This window comes from Mixophyes fleayi, chromosome 5, assembly GCF_038048845.1.
Source record: "Mixophyes fleayi isolate aMixFle1 chromosome 5, aMixFle1.hap1, whole genome shotgun sequence".
NCBI lineage: Eukaryota > Metazoa > Chordata > Amphibia > Anura > Limnodynastidae > Mixophyes > Mixophyes fleayi.
In genome coordinates, this window is record NC_134406.1 from 264,514,222 (window position 1) to 264,534,314 (window position 20,093).

General features: G+C 37.2%; 1 protein-coding gene across 3 annotated transcripts in view; it reads left to right on the plus strand.

The window, feature by feature from the left end:
- The window catches only part of FER1L6 (fer-1 like family member 6), a 177,463-nt gene that overhangs the window by 80,856 nt on the left and 76,514 nt on the right, over positions 1-20,093 (plus strand). For all 3 annotated transcript variants that reach the window (XM_075214034.1, XM_075214036.1, XM_075214037.1), the window contains exons 7-13: positions 1,541-1,619; positions 4,783-4,939; positions 5,973-6,159; positions 6,563-6,755; positions 8,384-8,727; positions 11,265-11,373; positions 12,412-12,595. In XM_075214034.1, coding sequence (XP_075070135.1) covers positions 1,541-1,619; positions 4,783-4,939; positions 5,973-6,159; positions 6,563-6,755; positions 8,384-8,727; positions 11,265-11,373; positions 12,412-12,595 — 1,253 coding nt within the window. The remainder of the gene's footprint in view (positions 1-1,540; positions 1,620-4,782; positions 4,940-5,972; positions 6,160-6,562; positions 6,756-8,383; positions 8,728-11,264; positions 11,374-12,411; positions 12,596-20,093) is intronic.

A 20,093-nucleotide genomic window follows, 5' to 3' on the forward strand; every position in this document is an offset into this window, starting at 1 on the left:
AGTACAGACCAGTAGCTTTTCTAAGAATGTTCATAAACTCTGTTAGTGGTCTAGTGCCAGATTTTTTCACCTCTATTTCTGCTTGACAATATTTCCTAATGCTTCGTCTAATCTTTCCACCCACCAGCTTGAGGCAGTGTCCTCTCGTAGAATTAGGCTCCTCTCCAGAATCTTGTTAAAGTTCCTAAATGACTCGATAATTACCTCCCTCATATCTCATCTCCACTGCTCTATATAAGTTAAAGAAGAGCTGTACCCTGACACTAAACTACAGAGTACCCCCCCCCCCTAACATAATAGTGGGGGGTCCTGTGTGCGAATGGTCGAATCTTCTGCCTAGTGAAGCAGGAGGATTCTGAACCCTTTTCTGTATTGTGAATTCTTGACACCTTAGTGTGGTGTTGGGCAATCTGATACTCTTCAAGGGCCAACTGTGCTGTCCTAACTTCTAAAGGGCTGCACATTACTTTAATCTCATTGTTCATTTAAAACAATACATTTAATCAAAGAAAAATACATCTATTTGTAATAAGATATCAGCAGGCATTTTAACATGAGATAAATTAGTGTCACAAGCTATAACAAACAAATCTGGCAATTCAATGTGACTTCTGGAGGTCCGGATGTTCGACCAGCTTTTCAAAGTTAGGTGTAAGGGTGGGAACAGGTGGAGATTTTTCCATCTGTTAAGCTGATGTGTTATTTGTTCTCAGTGTGCTCCATGATAGAGAATGTCTGTGGTACCAAATATAGATAACTCTGCAGCACACTGATACAAAACAGGGACTGCATAAAAATAATTTTTCTTTGCTTTAATGAAGTAAACAGGAATCACGCAGCTGTTTCTTAGGTAGGGAGGAGATGTGGTGCAGACCGTACATCCCCCTTCTCAGATCTCGGATGTACTGCTTTCACTACGTGACCTTGTGTGGAGGATGTAACGTGATGCGGTTGGCTGCTCTAGGCAAAGAATACGCTCAAGTTCACTCTTACACTCTGCTTAAGACCTACTGAGCTTTACCTGCCGCTTTAGTTCTTATTTAATAAGAAATGGGGTCTTGGGTTAAACTCAGCACGGCATAAAACAGAGCATAAAGCTGGACCCAATGAGACATAATGAGAGAAAAGGATACACAGGATAATAAAGCAGGAATGAGCTAGGGGCCTCAGGTGAAGGATTGGAAGGCTGTACAGAGCCCTAGGACCACCTGTGGCCCTTCACTGCCTTAATGCACTCCTGTACCAAGTGGAAGCTGCGGAAGCTGATTCATCGGCAAAGGAGAATCAAAATTCTCCTTTCACATCAGCTGTTAGATTCAAGTGCTACAGAGGTGCTGGTGATGTTGATATATGGCAAAACCATGTGACACCAGACAATGGCTCCTGTTCTGCTACTCTGGGAAAGGGGGATTTTCCATATATTGTATGGTCCTGGTAGAGTCGTCTTTAAATTCTGTAATTAAATTAATTTAGGTGTGTTACCCAACTTTAGATGTGTTTTGTTTATGTCTACTTAAAATATATTTTATTCTGTATGCAGGTCATGCACAATAAGCTAATTGGAAGTGTGTTAATTGGATCATTTAGAGTTGATTTGGGGACTATTTACAATGAACCAGGTAATCTATAAATTTAATTATGTGACAACATTCAAGCGCATCTGGCTCATCTCTGCTTATGTAGCTGGCAATCTTATTAACATTTCTATTTCCTCTAAAAAATATACCCATCTACATACAAAGTCACAAATACATGAGGCAGTTATGTATAAGTAGCACAGATGAGTGTGAGCAAAACTATGGGGATTCACACAAAATGTAGCAAAAGACATGAGGGAGATGGACAGTAGAGAGACATGAAACAATAGGTAGAGAGGACCTTGCCCGTAAGAGCTTACATTCTAGAGGGAAGGAAGGTGAGAGTCTGTAGGAACAACTGGGATAAAATGGAGATGGTGGGCAAAGGAAGGGGAGTTGATGGGTAAGATGGTCAAGAGGAGGATAATCAAGAATGAAGAATTGAGTTTTGAGCAAGAGTTTGAAGGATTGTAGATTGGAGGAGACTTGGGTGAGAAGGGGTAAGGAGTTCCAAATGCACGGGAGAATTCTTGGAGCAGAAAGTAAGAGGAGTTCATGAGAGGTGAAGAGAGACATTGGTCAGAGGCAGAGCAAAGAGGGCGGGTTGAGGTGTACCTCGATATGAGGTAAGAGATGTATGGGGTAAATATGTTGGTGAGGGCTTTGTAAGTGAGGGTAAGGAACTTAACTGTATTCTGAAATGGATCGGGGAGCCAATGAACAAATTCACACTGTGGAGCAGCGAAAGATGGGCAACGGGAGAGGAAGATGAGCTTAGCCACAGCATTCTGGATAAGCTGAAGGTGTGAAAGTTAGGAAGGGCAGTGAGAAGGAGGTTGCGGTAGTTAAGACGAGAAATTATGAGTGAATGGACCAGAATTTTGTTTTTTTTCTGAGATAGAAAGGGGAAGATTATATTAATGTTAAGGAGGAGGAGGCAGGACTTGGCAAGGGACTTGATATGAGGAGTAAAGCTGTAAAGAGAGAAGAGCAGAAGGCCAAGGACAGAGTTTTGAGCAGCTCAGTTACAGACAGGATGAAAGAAGGTGGAAGATACAGAAGTTGAGATACTAAAGGAGTGGAAGTGGCAGGAAGCGAACCAGGAGAGGCCAGTTTTTCAAAGACCTAGAGAGTGAAAGATGTGGATGAGAATAGAATGGTCGATGGTGTCAAAAGGAGCAGGAGTTAAGTAGTATGAGAAGTGTCCTTTAGACTTAGCTGTGAGTAAGTTATTTGTCACTTTATTGTGGTCAGTTAAGTGAAATAGTCAGAAGACAGATTGGACAGGGTCAAGAAGAGAGTGGGAAGAGAGGAAGGGGTCAGACGATTGAAGACAAGTCGTTCAAGAATTTTAGAAAAAAAAGGGGCGCAGAAATACATAGTGGTAGTTGGAGATAGAAGATGGGTCCAGGGAAGGTTTCTTGAGAATAGGAGAGATGCTTTAAGGCAGAGGGGAAGACACCAGTGGAGAGAGAGGTTAAAGTGGTGAGCAAGGTGACAACAAGAGTTGGGCGAGAGTGAGCAGTGAAGCTTGGAGGAAACAAGGTCAAGGGGGCAGGTTGTAGAAGAAGAGGAAGAGAGAAGGGTGAGGATTTCAGATACAGTTACAGGAGGCTAGAAGCAAAGTGTGACGGGGGAGTGATAGATAGGATGGACATTATGGGCGAGTCTGTTGAGAACAGATTTCATTGTGGATAGAGATAATTTTGTCTTTAAAGTAAAGTCGAGAGCGGTGATAGCTGAAGGTTTAGGAGGTGAGAGAGGACACAGGAGAGAATTAGTAGTAGTGAAGAAGCATAGGTGGTTTTGGAGAAGGGAAGAGATGTGAGTTAGATTTGTTTGGCAGGAGAGAGGGCACAACAGTAGAAGGAAAGGATGAATTTAAAGTGGATGAAGTCAAGAGTGGGATTTCCTCAATTGATGTTCAGAAGAGTGGGAGCAGTTTTGAAGGTAGCAAGTAAAAGTGCAAGTGTTGAGTTTAGATTGGCGGAGACTCAGTGGGGTGGCTGGGGCGGCAGTATCAAGGACATCAGAGATTGTAGAGATGAACAGAGAGATTGCAGCATTAGGACAGGACAGGGAAGAAATAGGAGCGAGGAAGTGTTCAAGGGAGGTTGTAGAGAGGAGGGGATCAATGCTGTCGATGCTGGAAAGGAGATTGTGGTCAGAGAGGGGGAAGCGAGAATTGTTTTCCCTATCTATCTATCTATCTATCTATCTATCTATCTATCTATCTATCTATCTATCAATCTTTTTTTAAATCTAGCTAGAGACTACTGATCTGTCAGCTGTATTTTACTTCAATTGAACATTAAGATATTAAGCATCTGTGACACTGTAATCATTGTGTTGAACAATTGCCTTGTAATTTCATTTCTCTCAGCGTTGAAATATTTTGGATGGTGATATAATGTTTCATTCTTAAAAGCTCCTTTCACTGCCTCATAGAATTTAACTGTGACCAGATTCCACTGACAGTGTGACAAAGACTCAATGTAGCGTAATTAATTAGGCAAGCACTGATCTAATTTCTCTGAGTTTAAAAGATAATAATATCATATTGTTGCAGAAAATTAAAACACAGAAAATAAAGTACAATTATTTAGTCTCCAAGTAATACTGACTCAGAAAAACAGGATCAATGGGCACCAATTTTGAAGAGCTGTCGGATGGAAAATGAAATGACTTCCTAGTTCTAATTCCTGTGGGAGCGCTGTGCAGTGATGTCATCACGCAATGGGGCTGATGCAGAATGAGTACCACGCCAGTTTGTGCAGTGTATCCTTAGTGAAATGGCAACACTGCAACCAGAAAACTTTTTGGAAAAAAATGATATTCACTAGGGGCCTTATTCATTAGGGATCTTATCTGCTTTTTTGCTTATCTTAAGCAAATCCACTCTGTGCATGCTCAGAAAAGGGAGATAAAAAGCAAATTCCACTGCGTAAGTGAAGAATTTCTTAAGTTAAGCTGAAAATCCATCTTAACTTCACTCTTATCTCCCCGTTTCTTCTTAACAATAAGCATCTTAATTTTTGCACAAGATAAGATCAGTAATGAATCAGGCCCTAGTTATTTTTGCTTTTTAATGTTTCATTAAGGGTGGCAGTAAGAGTCTCAGGATAGTTTTGTTAGGACTAGAGGAATTCAGGGATCAGAAGTGTCCTTTTAATTACATATTAGAGTGACATCTCATATTTTGCAGGGCATCAGTTCTGTGACAAGTGGGCTGTTCTGACGGACCCTGCTGATATAAGGACTGGCGTTAAGGGGTACCTGAAATGTGACATTAGCGTCGCCGGAAAAGGAGACAGCATGCAATCATCTCAGAAAGTCTGTGATACAGAAGAGCAAATAGAGAAGTATGGTCTTACATTGTTACCCAAATTTATATATAGTCATATATTGTTTCATATATAGTTGTAGCAGACTTTTGATGGTGCCTTATTTGTATTAAACAACAAAGCAAAAAATATTTATGGATAATAGGGTGCAATTGTAGCAGTGACAACATTAATACAATTAAACAATTGATTGACACGTTTACTTTGAGTTATATTTGCAGAGTTTAAAATAATGAACTAACCCATCTGTAGAAATAAAGATATATATATATATATATATATATATATATATATATATAGTAAATAAGGTTTCAATAGGTGGAAGGGATATATAGGACAAAGTGAAGGTAGTTTCCATTTTCAAAGTTTTAGACACAAAGGGCCTGAGTCATTAAGGCAAGCAAAGGAGTAAATGTTCTCTGGGACAAACCATGTTACAATGTAAGGGGTGCAAATCAGTTTATTATTTTGTACATAAGTTAAATACTGGCTGTTTTTTCATCTAGCACACAAATACTTGCTAGCTTTATTATTACATTGAAATATAAAGTTGATCTAGGACATGCCCTACCTAAACTATAAATCTGCCTCACATTTTAAATTTACCCCCCCCCTCCAATACAACATGGTTTTGCCCAGGTGCAAATGTTACTCCTTTTTTATGCTTTACTCTCCATAATGACTCAGGCCCAAAGTATATAGGGAGTTTTTTCCACATACCCAAATTTGTCAAATGTATGAAAAGATGCATCACCTCTGTGATTAACTTTACATATATATCCAGATTTTTTCATATAACTGTGAATTTTACAAAATACAACTTACTTCATGTAACGTAAAAGTATTCCACCCATGTTTTTAAATCTTATCCCCCAATTGATAACACAAGGATTTTCAATGCATTGTTGGTAATACTTCTACTGCTTTCCATGTAAAAATAAGCATATAGTACAGGTGTATCTAAACTATCTACTATATATATCCTGTATCTATCTGCATGTCATGTTCAGTGGCTGTATGGGGGCTCAGTTTCTCTTTTTGCTTTCTGAAGGAACTTGTTGGTACCTAAAGGATTTCCCACCGAGAGACCCTGGGCCAGGTTCTATGTGAGGATCTACAGAGCAGAAGGTCTACCGAAAATAAACTCCAGCATTATGGCAAATGTCACCAAGGCTTTTATAGGAGACAGCAAGGATCTGGTGGACCCTTACGTGGTGGTCATGTTTGCTGGACAGATGGTAATTTACACACATTGGAGAACTAGTGTAAAATTATGAAAATACTGTAATAGAAATATGGATGGGTGAAAATGTAGCCCTCGTTTTTACTAATCGTGTTGAAAAATCTGTAGAGAAGGATGTCCTGATTGACCACATCTCTGGTGGCTTTCTTGGGAATGATATTGGTAAGATAGAGTATCTAACGCAACACATGTTGCAAAGCAGTTCTTGGGTTTAAGCAGTGAACAATGTGAGTAATACGCCCCCTCATAAGAACCAAACTCAAAAGATCTGGTTATTTCGGCACGGGCCATGTGAGTTGACCATCATGTGAGTCTGGCAAAGGGTCACAAGCTGATTTAAGTTGGATTTTGGATTTTTAAAATTGATTGTAAATGCCCTATGGATAATATGTTTACAGGGTCGAACTACAGCCCAGAAAAACACTGCGGAGCCTGTGTGGCACGAACAGATCATATTCAAGGAGATGTTTCCACCACTATGCCGGCGGGTGAAGATCCAGGTGTGGGACGAGGGCAGTATGAATGACGTGGCTTTAGCTACTCACTTCATAGACCTAAAGAAGATTTCTGATGAGCAAGATGGGGACAAAGGTAACTTTATAATATTAGTTGCATTTCACTTGGACGAAAATATATTTCGCTCTCTCTGGATGTCCGTGATTAAGAGTGTTTGAAGTGTCTGAGGTTACAACTAACCTTTACCCATTTTGAATATGAGGCTGCATCCCGATGGGATTTATTTTGCTTTTATTTTCTTTGTGTAACGTACTTGGAGCGATTTAATGCCTTATACAAATGCATACATGTGGAGAAGGCTGAGTGCTTATTAACTGATCACAGATCTTTGTGGTAACTTCTAATATCCATATAGTAGGGGAACATTATTCTATATAATATATGTTTAAATGGGGGAATAAAATCTAAGCCTCATTACCCACTGTATTCAAGCAGAATTTAATGCTAGTGTAAGCATTGAATATATACTGGCTCCAATGACCCCATAACCACTTGCACTTCTGCCTACGGTCGGAATCAACATCAGTATCTTTCGGACACTTCCTGCTTTGTTCAATCGCATTCACTGCAAGTGAAAGCCACAGGGTCAATGTAGTGTCCTCCATTGACCTTCCTGACAGCAAATGCAGGCAGTGGTTACTTCCACGCGTTTTACACACAGACTCTTGAATTCTGGTTCTTTGATTAGTTTATAATTATACAGATTATACAAATGAACTGTTACTGTATTATAACAATTTTGAGGCATCGTTGAATAAATACATTAAATATTTGATACATTAATTTGAACATATAGGGCCCCCTTAACAGTGTTCTTATGGTCTGTGTTTATTTTGTTTATATTTGTTTTATTAGGTGGGAAATGGATACTAAATGGCCTTCCCCCTTACTTGTATCCTGCAATCTGATCCTTACCCATAACCCATCTGGCTTCACTTTAAAGCAGTGACTAAAAGTTTCCATACAATATCAACAAGATACAATAAACAATATACATATTTACAATGAGCTACAATGTCCCCTTATCCACATGTAATTAGACACTGCAGTCATATTCTGTTGAGCTGGGGAACAAAAGCAAGGGCTATATAAAGTACATGCTATAATCCACATTTTGTGAGAAACGAGGGACAGACTGGTTAGGGTGATATTAATACCTCGTTTCAACACACTGTGTCAAGGGATGCATGGACATTTGCATTTAGCAAAAGAATTTGAACTATGCAATTGATGGTAGAATTATGGTATCCAGCTGGGCTTTGATGTCATGTTTACCCTTTTGCACAGTGTGTTTATGAAGATGTTTCCACTTCTCTGAACACCTAGCTTGCTCTAGCTTGCAGAGGTGTCTCTCAAGGCCGAGTGCTTGGTGGACCATCTACATGTAAAGATGTTTTGCAGTGAGCATAAATTTCACTTTATTAATAACCTCCAATGCACCCAGTCACTTTTCCTGAAAATAAGTGATAATATTGAGCCAAAAGTATCAAGTTATCTAGATCACAACTTTATTTTAAATATCTTCAGTCCTGATCAACTTCTGGAGTCCCGGAGCTTTCATTTATACAATATACCTGTGAATGTTATCAATATATCTTTTAACTAAGCCGTATTGTATATTAAGTTTGGTGGACCTTTTACACCAAATTTTGTTCTTGAAAGAGTTCTTCCTTAGATAATTATTCCTATTTATGCCATCCCAGGGTTTCTCCCGACATTTGGTCCAGCCTGGATAAACTTGTATGGTTCCCCTCGTAACACTACTCTGATGGACGATCACCAAGAACTTAACGAGGGTCATGGAGAAGGAGTTTCATTTAGAGGACGCATCTTAATTGAGATTGCCGTGGAGATCCTATCCGGAGGGGCACATGAATCTAAGTTTTCAAAGATCATCAAGGACATCAAACTCCCGATGAAGGAGTCTAAATCTTCAAAGGGATCTGGGAAAGACAAAGGAGAGAAGAGCTCGGAGGAGGCTAAGCCAACTGCAGATAAGACGAACTCCACCCAGGTGGAAGTTGAGCCGTTTGACGTCCCTCCTGAGGTTATTATTGTTCTATTGTTATGATGATGTTGTCACAATCAATCATTTCACATTAGCAATGGTTCATTAGCCTGATTCATTAAGGAACGTAAAACGCACATAACTTGGGCATAAGCAAGTCCGTATTCAACTACAAGTTTATCACGATCTGCCTGTAGCTTGCTGCTTTGTATTGGCAGCTCCTGCCTCCAGGACTATTAGATTTTATTATTTGTGTTTCTTTTTATGTGTTGCAGCAGTACCTCTATTCACCAGAAGTGCTGCTATTGTGCCTGCTTCATGTCCTTTAGGGGTTAACTGTGCTGCACTAATTATCCCTGGCACCTGGCTGTTCCCTATGTATACCTGTCTCTCCCAGCATTCATTGCTGGTTATTGATGTTACACTCTGTGGTCACATCCTGCTATTCATTGTTGTTACTTCCTCCTGCTGTGCTCCTGGGTTTATGCTGCTTGGGATCTCCACATACATTCTGCTGACCTGTATCATCTGTGAACCTGGTATTTACATCTGCATTTCCCTGCACTTGCTGCCTGGAATTTTTCCATACCTCCTGTTTACCTGCAACTGCCGTATACCTGGTAATTACTGCAAAGCTCATTATTCCATCATCTGTTCATACTCTTCAGCAATAAACATTGAATGTTTTTCACCTTATTCGTGGCTCCTTAGCTGTATTCCTGCATTGATTAGTGACAAAGTTGATCTGAAGAAACATCTCTTGTTGAATACGTACGGGAATACGGGTCAAGCTACGCTCTGCAAACATGTTCTGGATGCATACACAGCCGTCATTGCTAGTAATCGGCATTTACACCTGACATGTAACTGGTGCAAGTGATACGGCAGAAAATCACATACCTTAGAGATGCCCAAACTTGAATCGGACGCTGTAACGTGCGCTCTCCCTTGGAACTCTTACTGTACATTGTAATCTTAGTCCTCCCCTTCCTCCCCCCATTCTGCCCCTCAAATAGCAGGCTGTCGAAAGTGTCATTTACGTGTGAACATGAATTGCATTTGGTTTTGCGCATGGGCAGAGCGAAAATATACAAATAAAGCCATGCACATGGACTTACGTTCCTTAATGAAATAGGCCCTTAATGTGTAATAATACAAGAGGATATTCTGGGAGCACTTTGTCAACAAAAAACTGGGCTTTTTATTAACCGTACACTATTACAGCTGAAAATAAAATACACCATAAATCTGTTGTAGTCCAAACTTTAGTAATATGTTAATATGTTAATTGTAACCTGACACAGTATATTGTGTACAAACTAACTTTGACATTTTAAAAGTGCAGACAGATATGTTATACATCTTGTCTTTTTTTAAAAAAAATTATTATTGTTATATAGCACAATTGCCTGGTCTGTTATTATTATTATTATTATCGGAGATTTGTAAGGCGCCACAGTGCTCCGCAGCGCTGGACAACAGGGAAAACAGTACATACATAAAACAGGACATACATAAAATAAGGACATACAAGGCAGACAAAATAAACACAGACATGAAAACAAAGGGTATGGGGGACCCTGCTCATTAGAGAGCTTACATTCTAAGTGGGTAGGGGGAACAGCTGAAACAAGAGGAGCAAGTGTGGCTTAGATTGGAGATTGGGACAGCTGTAAAGGGGTATTAGTGTGGGTAGGGTACATAATTGCCACAGTGTAAATGTCAGCTGGCTAAATGCCGACACTTCTGTTAAGCTGACAGGCTGACAATGTCTACAGTCTGATTGGCGGCATGCACAATGTCGCCAATAACAATGGTGACATTAAAAGAGCAATGCTGGCGGGCTCGCCGACTGTACCCTGGACACGCCAGCATTGGTCTTTTAATGTCAGCTGGTCATTGACGACATGTCGCCAATCACACTGCAGACATTGTCAACCTGTCAGCTTAATAGAAGTGTTGGCATTTAGCCTGCCAACACTTACACTGTCGCAGTTATGACCACCACCGTATTAGTGTGAATAATATAATCAGGGAAAAGGTAAGCTTTTTTGGTTTAATCAAGAAATTTTTATGCAAGTTTTACTTCTTTTATCTTAAAACATTAACAACAATAAACGTAAGTTAAACCCATGCAAGGGATAGTGAGAGTGTCATAAAATTAAATATAAAATATCAAATTGCAATACACAACATATAATATTAGTAATCATACATATAATGTTAAAATAAAAAAAAAATAGAGTGAGGAATTTATAATAAGTCAGTAGCCTCCGGGAGTGGCATCGATCCATGAAGCATGCAAAAAATGTGAAATCTGTAGTTGAATTATCCAAAATAATTATTTGAGGGATAAGGTAAGCTTTAAAAAAAAGAGATGGTAGGTTCATTGGCTTCTGATATAATGGACCATAGAGTTTGTGTGATAGAGAATTTAGACTGTAAGCTCCTAGGGACAGGGACCGATGTGAATGACATAGTCTCTGTACAGCTCTGTGTAATATGATTGGTGCTCTATAAAATAAACAATAATAAAAAATAAATGAGAATATGAAATATTTATGTATCTTTTTTAGATCCATGAAGAAAAATTTGAAGATTTTCTTCTCTTTGGGTCATTTTTTGAGACAACTCTAATTGACAGGAGGACCGGGGATAAACCGATAAGCTTTGAAGTCACTGTAGGTAAGTAAATCTAGAAATGTTACTTTATATTAAATACACGATGTTGTGTATTGTGCGACACTAGAATCTATATTGAGCTCAGTGCAACGTGAGCGGAGAAGGAGGATTCGGGGGGGAATTTATTCTATTTTACAAACTTCATTGACCTAAAATAGAAGTTAGAGGACCTCCAAGAGCCCTATGCATGGGACGATTTACACTTTTAGGTCTGTAGTTCGAGTTTCAACAAATTGATTCTGAAATTATCGATTTTAAAAAGTAAGCTTTAAAAGTAAATGTTTTTATAGTGAAAATATTTTTATAATGTTTTTGTTCAAGTTTTTTTTTTACTTTTTGGGGTAAATCCCATTTTACACTACATTTGTTTTAATCCACTTATCAAATATTCCCCCATTAGTGAACTTCCTGAAATTTTGTTTAGAAGTTGTTTAAAAAACATCCAAATAAGTCAAAATCTGTTCCCTTTTAAAATAATCCAAAACTGTTTTGTTAAACGAAATTAAAAAAATTAAAACACAAAATTGGAATAAGTTGTAGGCCCATTAATGAATCAGCAAAGGAAAACACACGTGGCCCCAGGAATTCTGGGATCTCTGCTCTGTGACCGCAACATGTTACACAGGCTGGATTCTTTCACTCCTTATGAGTGCATGTGACATGATTATCATAATCAGCACGGTGGCTAAGTGGTTAGCACTTCTGCCTCACAGCGCTTGGGTCTTGAGTTCAATTCCCAACCATGGCCTTATCTGTGTGGAGTTTGTATGTTCTCCCTGTGTTTGCCTGGGTTTCCAAACTCAACACAGATAAGGCCATGGTCGGGAATTGAACTCATGACCCCAGTGCTGTAAGGCAAAATCTTGATGATAGGTTATCTTTTTTGGCTTTGGGATCACCAAAATGTTGGCCAACGCCATATCCGATATTTTAAATATTCTCCAGTATATAAAATTGAGACAATAGAGTAAATTTGTAAAATAAATTTCTTAAACATGGTAGATGCAAGCTGGACTCTGTAAACTCTGTGAATGTTTGCAGGTAATTACGGGAATGTCCTTGATGGAGTGTCGCCACACGCAAGTAAGAAGAAGGCATCGGACGCTGATGACTCAGAAAGCGCCCCGCTGCTACATGCCGAGGAAGGAGAAGCTGCTCAGGAGATCTCAATGTCCTTTAAATCAGTGACCACACCAGAGAAACCAGTGATAACAGAAGGGAACAGGTAAATCAGTCCCAGGGGAACTGGCAATTTCTTTAAAGCAAATATTGGAATATTCCTACACTGATAATATCAGGGAAGAGATTCTCCGTTATTTAAGTATTATTATGTTTTCACTTTGGAATGTTTTCACTTTGGATTGTTTTCACTTTGGAATTCTACACTTCACACTCTTGTTGAACGTTAGAACAACTGTGTTAATCCTGACCATGCAGACAGATAAACAAGTGAGATAAAACCCTTGGGCGCTAATCAAGTGATATATAAAACTGTGATGTTTCTATTCAGATCATGAGCAGCTGTCCTCATAGGTTCTCATGTGCAAACCTCTCATAATGAATCAGAAAAACATGGAAAGAAAAAATGCGGGGACTGCGCTACCATCTGGTGTTAATGTAACAAAACTCTTAACAAAAGGTTTGTGTCGCGACTCCTTTCGTATACAGTACACATTTATTGCTTATTAAGCTAAATACAATAAAAAGTATATATTAACATCATATAACATACAAATTGGAAAGAATTCAAAAATATTAATACATTAGCATGGTCTCTATGGTATACTACTTAGCATTATAAACTTAACATCTCATTAGACATATATTAGTAGTCATAAAGTAGCTAATTAGGATCCTTAGTGATGGATACTACTGCAATAGTTCTGATATAAATTATCTCAATATTACCAAATGAATGGCCCTGTTTATTTGCTGTCTCTCACTCTGTATAGATCCTCTCTATTTTCAGCATCCCGTTAATGATATAAAGTTATTGCGCTAATAGCATAATGATTTTGCAGCGTCCAAAAGATCTTCGTTTGAATAGAGAAATCAACTCCATATTAATTTGATGCAATGCACCTTTTTGTAGCAGTACTCTAAGGTAGACCACCAAAACACGCGTTTCTGTACAGTAGGTACTTTTATCAGAACGCAGTGTTAGAGATAAAACAGTTGGTGTATTTAAAGACCTAATGGGCTAATCTAATGTTTCTATTAATAAAGAACACCTGTGTTTTTCAATTAAAACACATTAAATAATTGAAAGGAGAAGCGACATTGTTTGAAAATACTTATTAGTTTCAATTAATGTTAGAAAAAACTTGCATTAATGTATCCACTTATGTCATAACATCATTTCAATATAAAACTTGCAGGGAAATCTCCGTTTCCACTGCAGTTATGTAGTCACTGGTGCCCTGTGGTAAAAACTCTTACAGTGGCAATGCAAATCTCTAAGATTAGGTTTACATTAGATAATCTATAAATATATATAAAAGATTGCTGAAAAGAGTTATGTTTAATATTACAATACCACTGGTCAATACATTATTAATAACCTCTTAAAGTAATGTATCAGTTGTGAATCGTTCCAAAATGGATTAGCACAAAACCAGCTTATTAAGGTTATATATATTCTCAGTTTTTTAATAGTATATGCATACAGTAACCAAGAGAGATCATATATAGCAAAAGAACCTATTTCTCAACCCTTAAATTGTGTATAACCCTAATATGTGTTGCACAAGAGCCCACAGCATGTTGTAATTATAACATATGACTCTTATTAAGCAATGCCGATCTAAGACTTTAGGTCTACAGCTAAATAGCCTAAAACATATTAATTAGAATTTTAAAATTCATAAAAACAGAATATTAATACAATAATAAATGAATAAATCCAAAATAAATTAATTTATAACTGATCCGAAGAAATTATATATATATATATATATATATATATATCTTTTTATGTTGATTCTTTTCTTCAACCAATAGCCACTCCCCTAAGCTCTCACTTTAGAGACACTGCACAATTTCTGCACCTCGTACAGCATATCCAATAGGAATCTGATTACCTATTTTTACCTGTGACACTCAATCATTCTATGCTAATATTCCTCACAGGAAGGGCTTGAAAGCAGTTCAATAGCTTTTAGATCAATACAACAGCATAAAACGAGATCACCAAAACTTCATATTATCATCAATAGCGTTTACTCTAACACATAATTATTTTAATTTTCGTCACAGACTCTATTAACAAACACATGGCACAGCGTTGGGAACCAGGTTTGGCCCAAGCTTCGAAAATCTGTATATGGGTTGCTTGGAACTGGACCTTATATGGGGTGGCAAATTCATGGCAAACCTGGTCCTTTACTCAAGGTTTAGAGTTGATCTATGTTTTGTGTGGAAGGGTTATTTGGATTCTGTTAAACGTTTCCTTATATATCTTAAACGCAATTCATACAATCTTACCTTTACAGGATCGTCAGATCCCTTATCCATTCATTTTTTGAATATTACACTTGACGTTATAGATAAGCATATACAAACTTACACTAGTCAGAAAGAAGTTGACACCAACAATTTTCTACATTTTCATAGTAATCATTATAAAAATTGGCTTTGAAATATATGGCCAACTAATAAGGCTTTGAAGAAATTGTTCCAAATGTAAGTTTGCCGAACAGGCATCTAATCTAGTTGACTCTTTTAAAGAAAAAAAAATCATTTAGGTCTTCTATATAATTCTTTAAAACATGTCTGCAAACTTAATAGAGAAATTTTACTACATGTTTCAAAATTGAAGACAAAAGATGCTGATTCTGACTTTTGATTCTGACTTTTCCTGTCTTTATTTCAAGACTTAATAACTTTTCAAGTAAAATAAGGAAGATTATTAATCATAGTCATGATATCCTACGTTTAGACCATCTATTAAAAATATTTAGGATTAAGAGTCAAAATGTTTTTCAGGAAAGCAAAACACCTTGATAATTTTTACGCTCCTAGTCATTTCAAAGAAAAAGTTACTCCTTCTCAGTGTAATGAAACTCTTAATTGGCTTATAAAATCAATAAAATGATAGGTTTCTATGAGTGTCGGGGAAAGAAATATATAACAAGAGACTATATTCAATGTCATCACTTTGAATTCTTTGTCACCAAGAGAACATTTTCTATCCAATCTTTGATTAATTGTAATACAAAATATATTATTTATATGCTACAATGTCATTTTGGCTTTCAATATATCCGGTGAACCACCAGGAAAATTAAAGATTTGGCTTCTGGGACACCAATGAAACATCATGTTCAACAAATCTAATCACAGTACCATGCCTGCACTTTACTAAGAAACATGGCAGTAACCATAATGGAATAAAATTGTTAGGACATCAAACTACCATCCTCACAGTAAGAGTAGGGTAGAATATCCTCATAAGAATACAGTCCTTTTGTGAATTATTTTTCCATCATATGTCTATTTCCTCCATAAAGGGATGTCAATCATGCAACTGAGCAATATAGATACAATTAATGTGTTTAAGACTCTCGTTAAATAAGCAGCATTGAGAAACATAATGGGTTGAGAAATAGGTTCACCTGTTATACTCTTGATTTTTTAATGTTTTTGTATATTGAGATTAATAGTATCTCTGGGATAGGTAAGAGACCCTATCTGTCGGAATAACAGGGTAGTTAGGATAAAGAAATTATTTTACTTCTTTTGTAATCATTTACAATAATGTAGTATATTATTAGTATTATTAGTATATTATATTGATATTGAAAAGTAGTATCAAAAGGTATAATATTATAAAAAATTACATCAGTTAATTGACGTTTTGCTTTCTGAAGATGGTCGACGACCACTCCTTCTTCCTTCTCTGCCTGCTTTAATTATTATGGATTTGTCATTTCTTTAAATTTCTTTAAATGCTTTTTTTTCCCCACTAATAAGGGGTTATGAGTTCTAAATTTTGTCTTTTGTTCGTTTTTACATAAGGTTTTAAGTTGTTCCAAAAAAGATTTGAAAAGTGAGTCAATATAGGTACCCCTAAATTGGATATAAAAAAATATGTGTTTCTTAATCTAATTTGTTCTTTATCATTACAATCAAACATTGGAATAAAACTGCTTTTATTTTATATATTAGGATTTTGTATAGTCTCAGTATCTAGACTTTCCAATATGGATATCAAATCTAAATCATTGCTATCTAAAACAATTGGAGAGCAATCAATTGTTTTATTTTTAATTATTTAGAGGCAAATAAAAAAATAAATAAATTGGTTTGCTAGGGGGAGTAAATTTTGGTCCGTTTGCTAACAGAACACTTTGAACTTTGGACACAGTTTTTGAGGAGAGGTTGAATATACCCCTCAGTTTTACTGATATTTTTTTTTTTTTTGTCTAAGTGTCTTCTTCCTCCAATAATGCCTATAACTCTAAAACTCTTCCTTTTTTTGCGAGTTCCTCTGCTCAGAGGCTCGAAATGACTGTGAGTCCTTATCCGAAATTCTTTTTGGTTGTTTTGATCGATTTTGCCTCTCATTAGAAAATGGGAATTTCTCTAATCTCTAACTCTTAAATTTAGGTTTAGTTCCCACTTTATAAGGATTATCATTTTATATGATTTCTTTGTTTTTTCCATTATGTTAGGTGACTTATTATTGGAGACTATTGTACTATTTTTAGAAGCGGTGTCTTTGGCTGGGATACTTGGTATCAAATTGGATAGCTGGCCTATTAATATGTTGTGTTCTCAAACTGCATGCTAAATCTTTTTTAGGGTTCACTGGTTGTTGATGGTATTAATAGTTATTTGTTTCAGTTATTTGTTAGATACAGACTTCACCTTTAGAATAATCATCCTGATCTCTGCTGGTTTTTTTTCTCTTTTAAATCTATAATCTCTTTTTCAATTTGCTTGAGTCTTTTGTTAATTAAAGTTTCCCTATCTTTATTGAGCGGATGATCACTAATTTTCTCTAGGTTTTCTTGAGCTGTTTCCATTTCTTGTTCTAATTCTATCATTTTGCCACTCCTATATTCAATTAAAAGTTTCATAAGTGTTTGTGAACAAGTATCTAGGATTTTGTTCCATTTTTGTATAAAAGTTTCATTCTCAAGAGGAAAAGGAGTTTTAGAAATTCTCTTAGAAGTCCTCTTGGTAATATACTATTCCTAAGATTTTTATTAAGTAATGTTTTATCCCATCAATGGCGGGTTTATTTTTGTAAAATACTGTCAAATTTTCTGAAAAAGCGAGTAAGAACCTGACTATCAGATTTACTCACAAGAGTATTATTCCTCTGGGACGATGTCACATTAAATTTAGCAATACATTCCTGCCTTCTGTTAAATATATCAGAAAAATAACTAAAATCCACTGATTCAAATTGTAAAATATAACAGATATATAAGCAGCCTAGGGAAAATTTGTCACACAAAAAGATACAGGATTCACATTAGTCGAACATTAGAATTCGTGAAAATGTTGGCCGTGCAGACAGATAAACAAGTGAGATAAAACCCTTGGATGCTAATAAAGTGATATATAAAAATGTGACTTTACATAACTGCTGTGCAAACGGAGATTTCCCTACAAGTTTTATTTTGAAATGATGTTATGACATAAGTGGACACATTGATACAAGTTTTTTCTAATATTAGTTTAGTTTAATTTACTAATATGTATTTTAAAACAATGTTTCATCTCCTTTCATCATTATCATTTATTTATTTATATAGCGCCAGTAATTACGCAGCGCAGTACAGGGAATATTTGTCCTTTCAATTATTCCAAGTGTTTGGATACCTTATTTGAAATACACAGGTGTTCTTTATTGATTGAAGCTTCGGTATGGCCCTTTAGGTCTTTAAATCACAAGCCATTCTATATCTTACACTTCCTTCTAATGAAAGTAACATGTGTACAGAAACGCGTCAAGGTGTTTTGCTGATCTACCTTAGAATACTGCTACAAAAGGTGCATTGTATAGAATGAAACGCACCTATATGGAGTTGATATCTCTGTTCAAACTAAGATCTTTTAAACGCTGCAAAATCATTATGTTATAAGCGCAATAGCTGTGGAACAGCTTTAATTTGCTAATTAACAGCAGCATCTACACCATAGTGGACAGAGATACTCAGATCAAGCAATTGATATTACTAAGCAGTGTTCTGTTTGGAATTCAAGTTTCTTTTTGAGATTGTGCTTTTTCAAGAACTGACAGAATTAAATACAAATCAACACAGCCAGAGTACTGCAGCCGGGTAGCGGCTTGACATGTACGTCAGATAGCAACACCCATAATTTCTTTATTGGCGGAGGAATCACTCCAACGGGAGCACCGCTTACCAATACAGGAATAAAAGCACATTATCAGTACACTGAAAATAGAGAGGATCTATACAGAGGGTGAGACTGGGTAGGATGCATTTAAACGATACTTATAACACTGACAGTTAGTGTACTGATATTACATAACCGATGCTCGACAATAAATAAATATAGACTCAACATATTAATGACACATTAAGCATCCCACATTGTTCACCTAGATTCTGAACCCAACAAATCACGGCATGGCATTTTGATGTCATTTCAAACAGTGAGCGTCCTATTACTGGTTTTAAAGTGACAATGCCGGGCCCCGATCACTAACCCTTACTCGATCACTAAACCTTACCCGATCCCTAAGCGTAACCTGATCCCTAAGCCTAACCCGATCTCTAACCCTAACCAGATCCTTAACCCTAGCTCGATCCCTAACCCTAACACTTACTTAGATAAGTTAAGCGGCAGGACCCAGCATTGCCACTTTAAAATCATGAATAGGACGGTCATTCTTTGAAATGACGTCAAAATGCCGTGCCGTGATTTGTTTTGTTCAGAATCTAGTTGAACACTGTGTCATTATTATGCTATTTACACTAACTGTTGGTGTTATCAGTACCGATATTATTATTATTATTATTAATTTTCTATTTATATGGTGCCACAAGGTATCCGCAGCGCTGTACAGGATACAAAAATACAACACAGACAGTATAAAGGGTTAGAACAGTACAGTAAAACAAGTATAACCAAGACTTCAGTATCGCCAAACATAGCAAGAACAGTGGTGTATGAGAAGAAGAAATGGAGCTGACACAGAAGAGAAGAGGGCCCTGCTCATAAGAGCTTACATACTGAGGGGAGGGGAAACAAAGAGCAGGCACAAGGGGATTCAGTAGAGGGGATCAAGTGTGAGAGGAGACAGGGAGTGAAGGTGAGAAGAACAAGGATGGAGAAGGTGATGTGGATGGCTGGTCGGCTTTGAGGAATAGATGGGTTTTGAGAGCCCATTTGAAGTGCTAAAATTAGGGGACAGATAGACGGAAGGTGCGAGGGAGGTCGTTTCAGTGGAGGGGTTCAGCACGGGAGAAGTCTTGAATTCTGGCATGGGATGAGGTGATCAGTGCGGAGGAGAGGCGACGGTCATTGGCCGAACGCAGGGAGCGGGCAGGAGTGTGGATGGAGAGGAGGTTAGAGATATAAGGGGCACAGGAATGGGAGAGGGCCTTGTAGGTGACAGTGAGGAGTTTAAAGAGGATTCGGTAGAGAAAAGGATAAGATAAGATAACTATCACCGCTGAGACTGTTCCTTTTGTTTCCACATAATAACAGAGCTGTTCATTTGGTAATATGGAGACAATCTATAT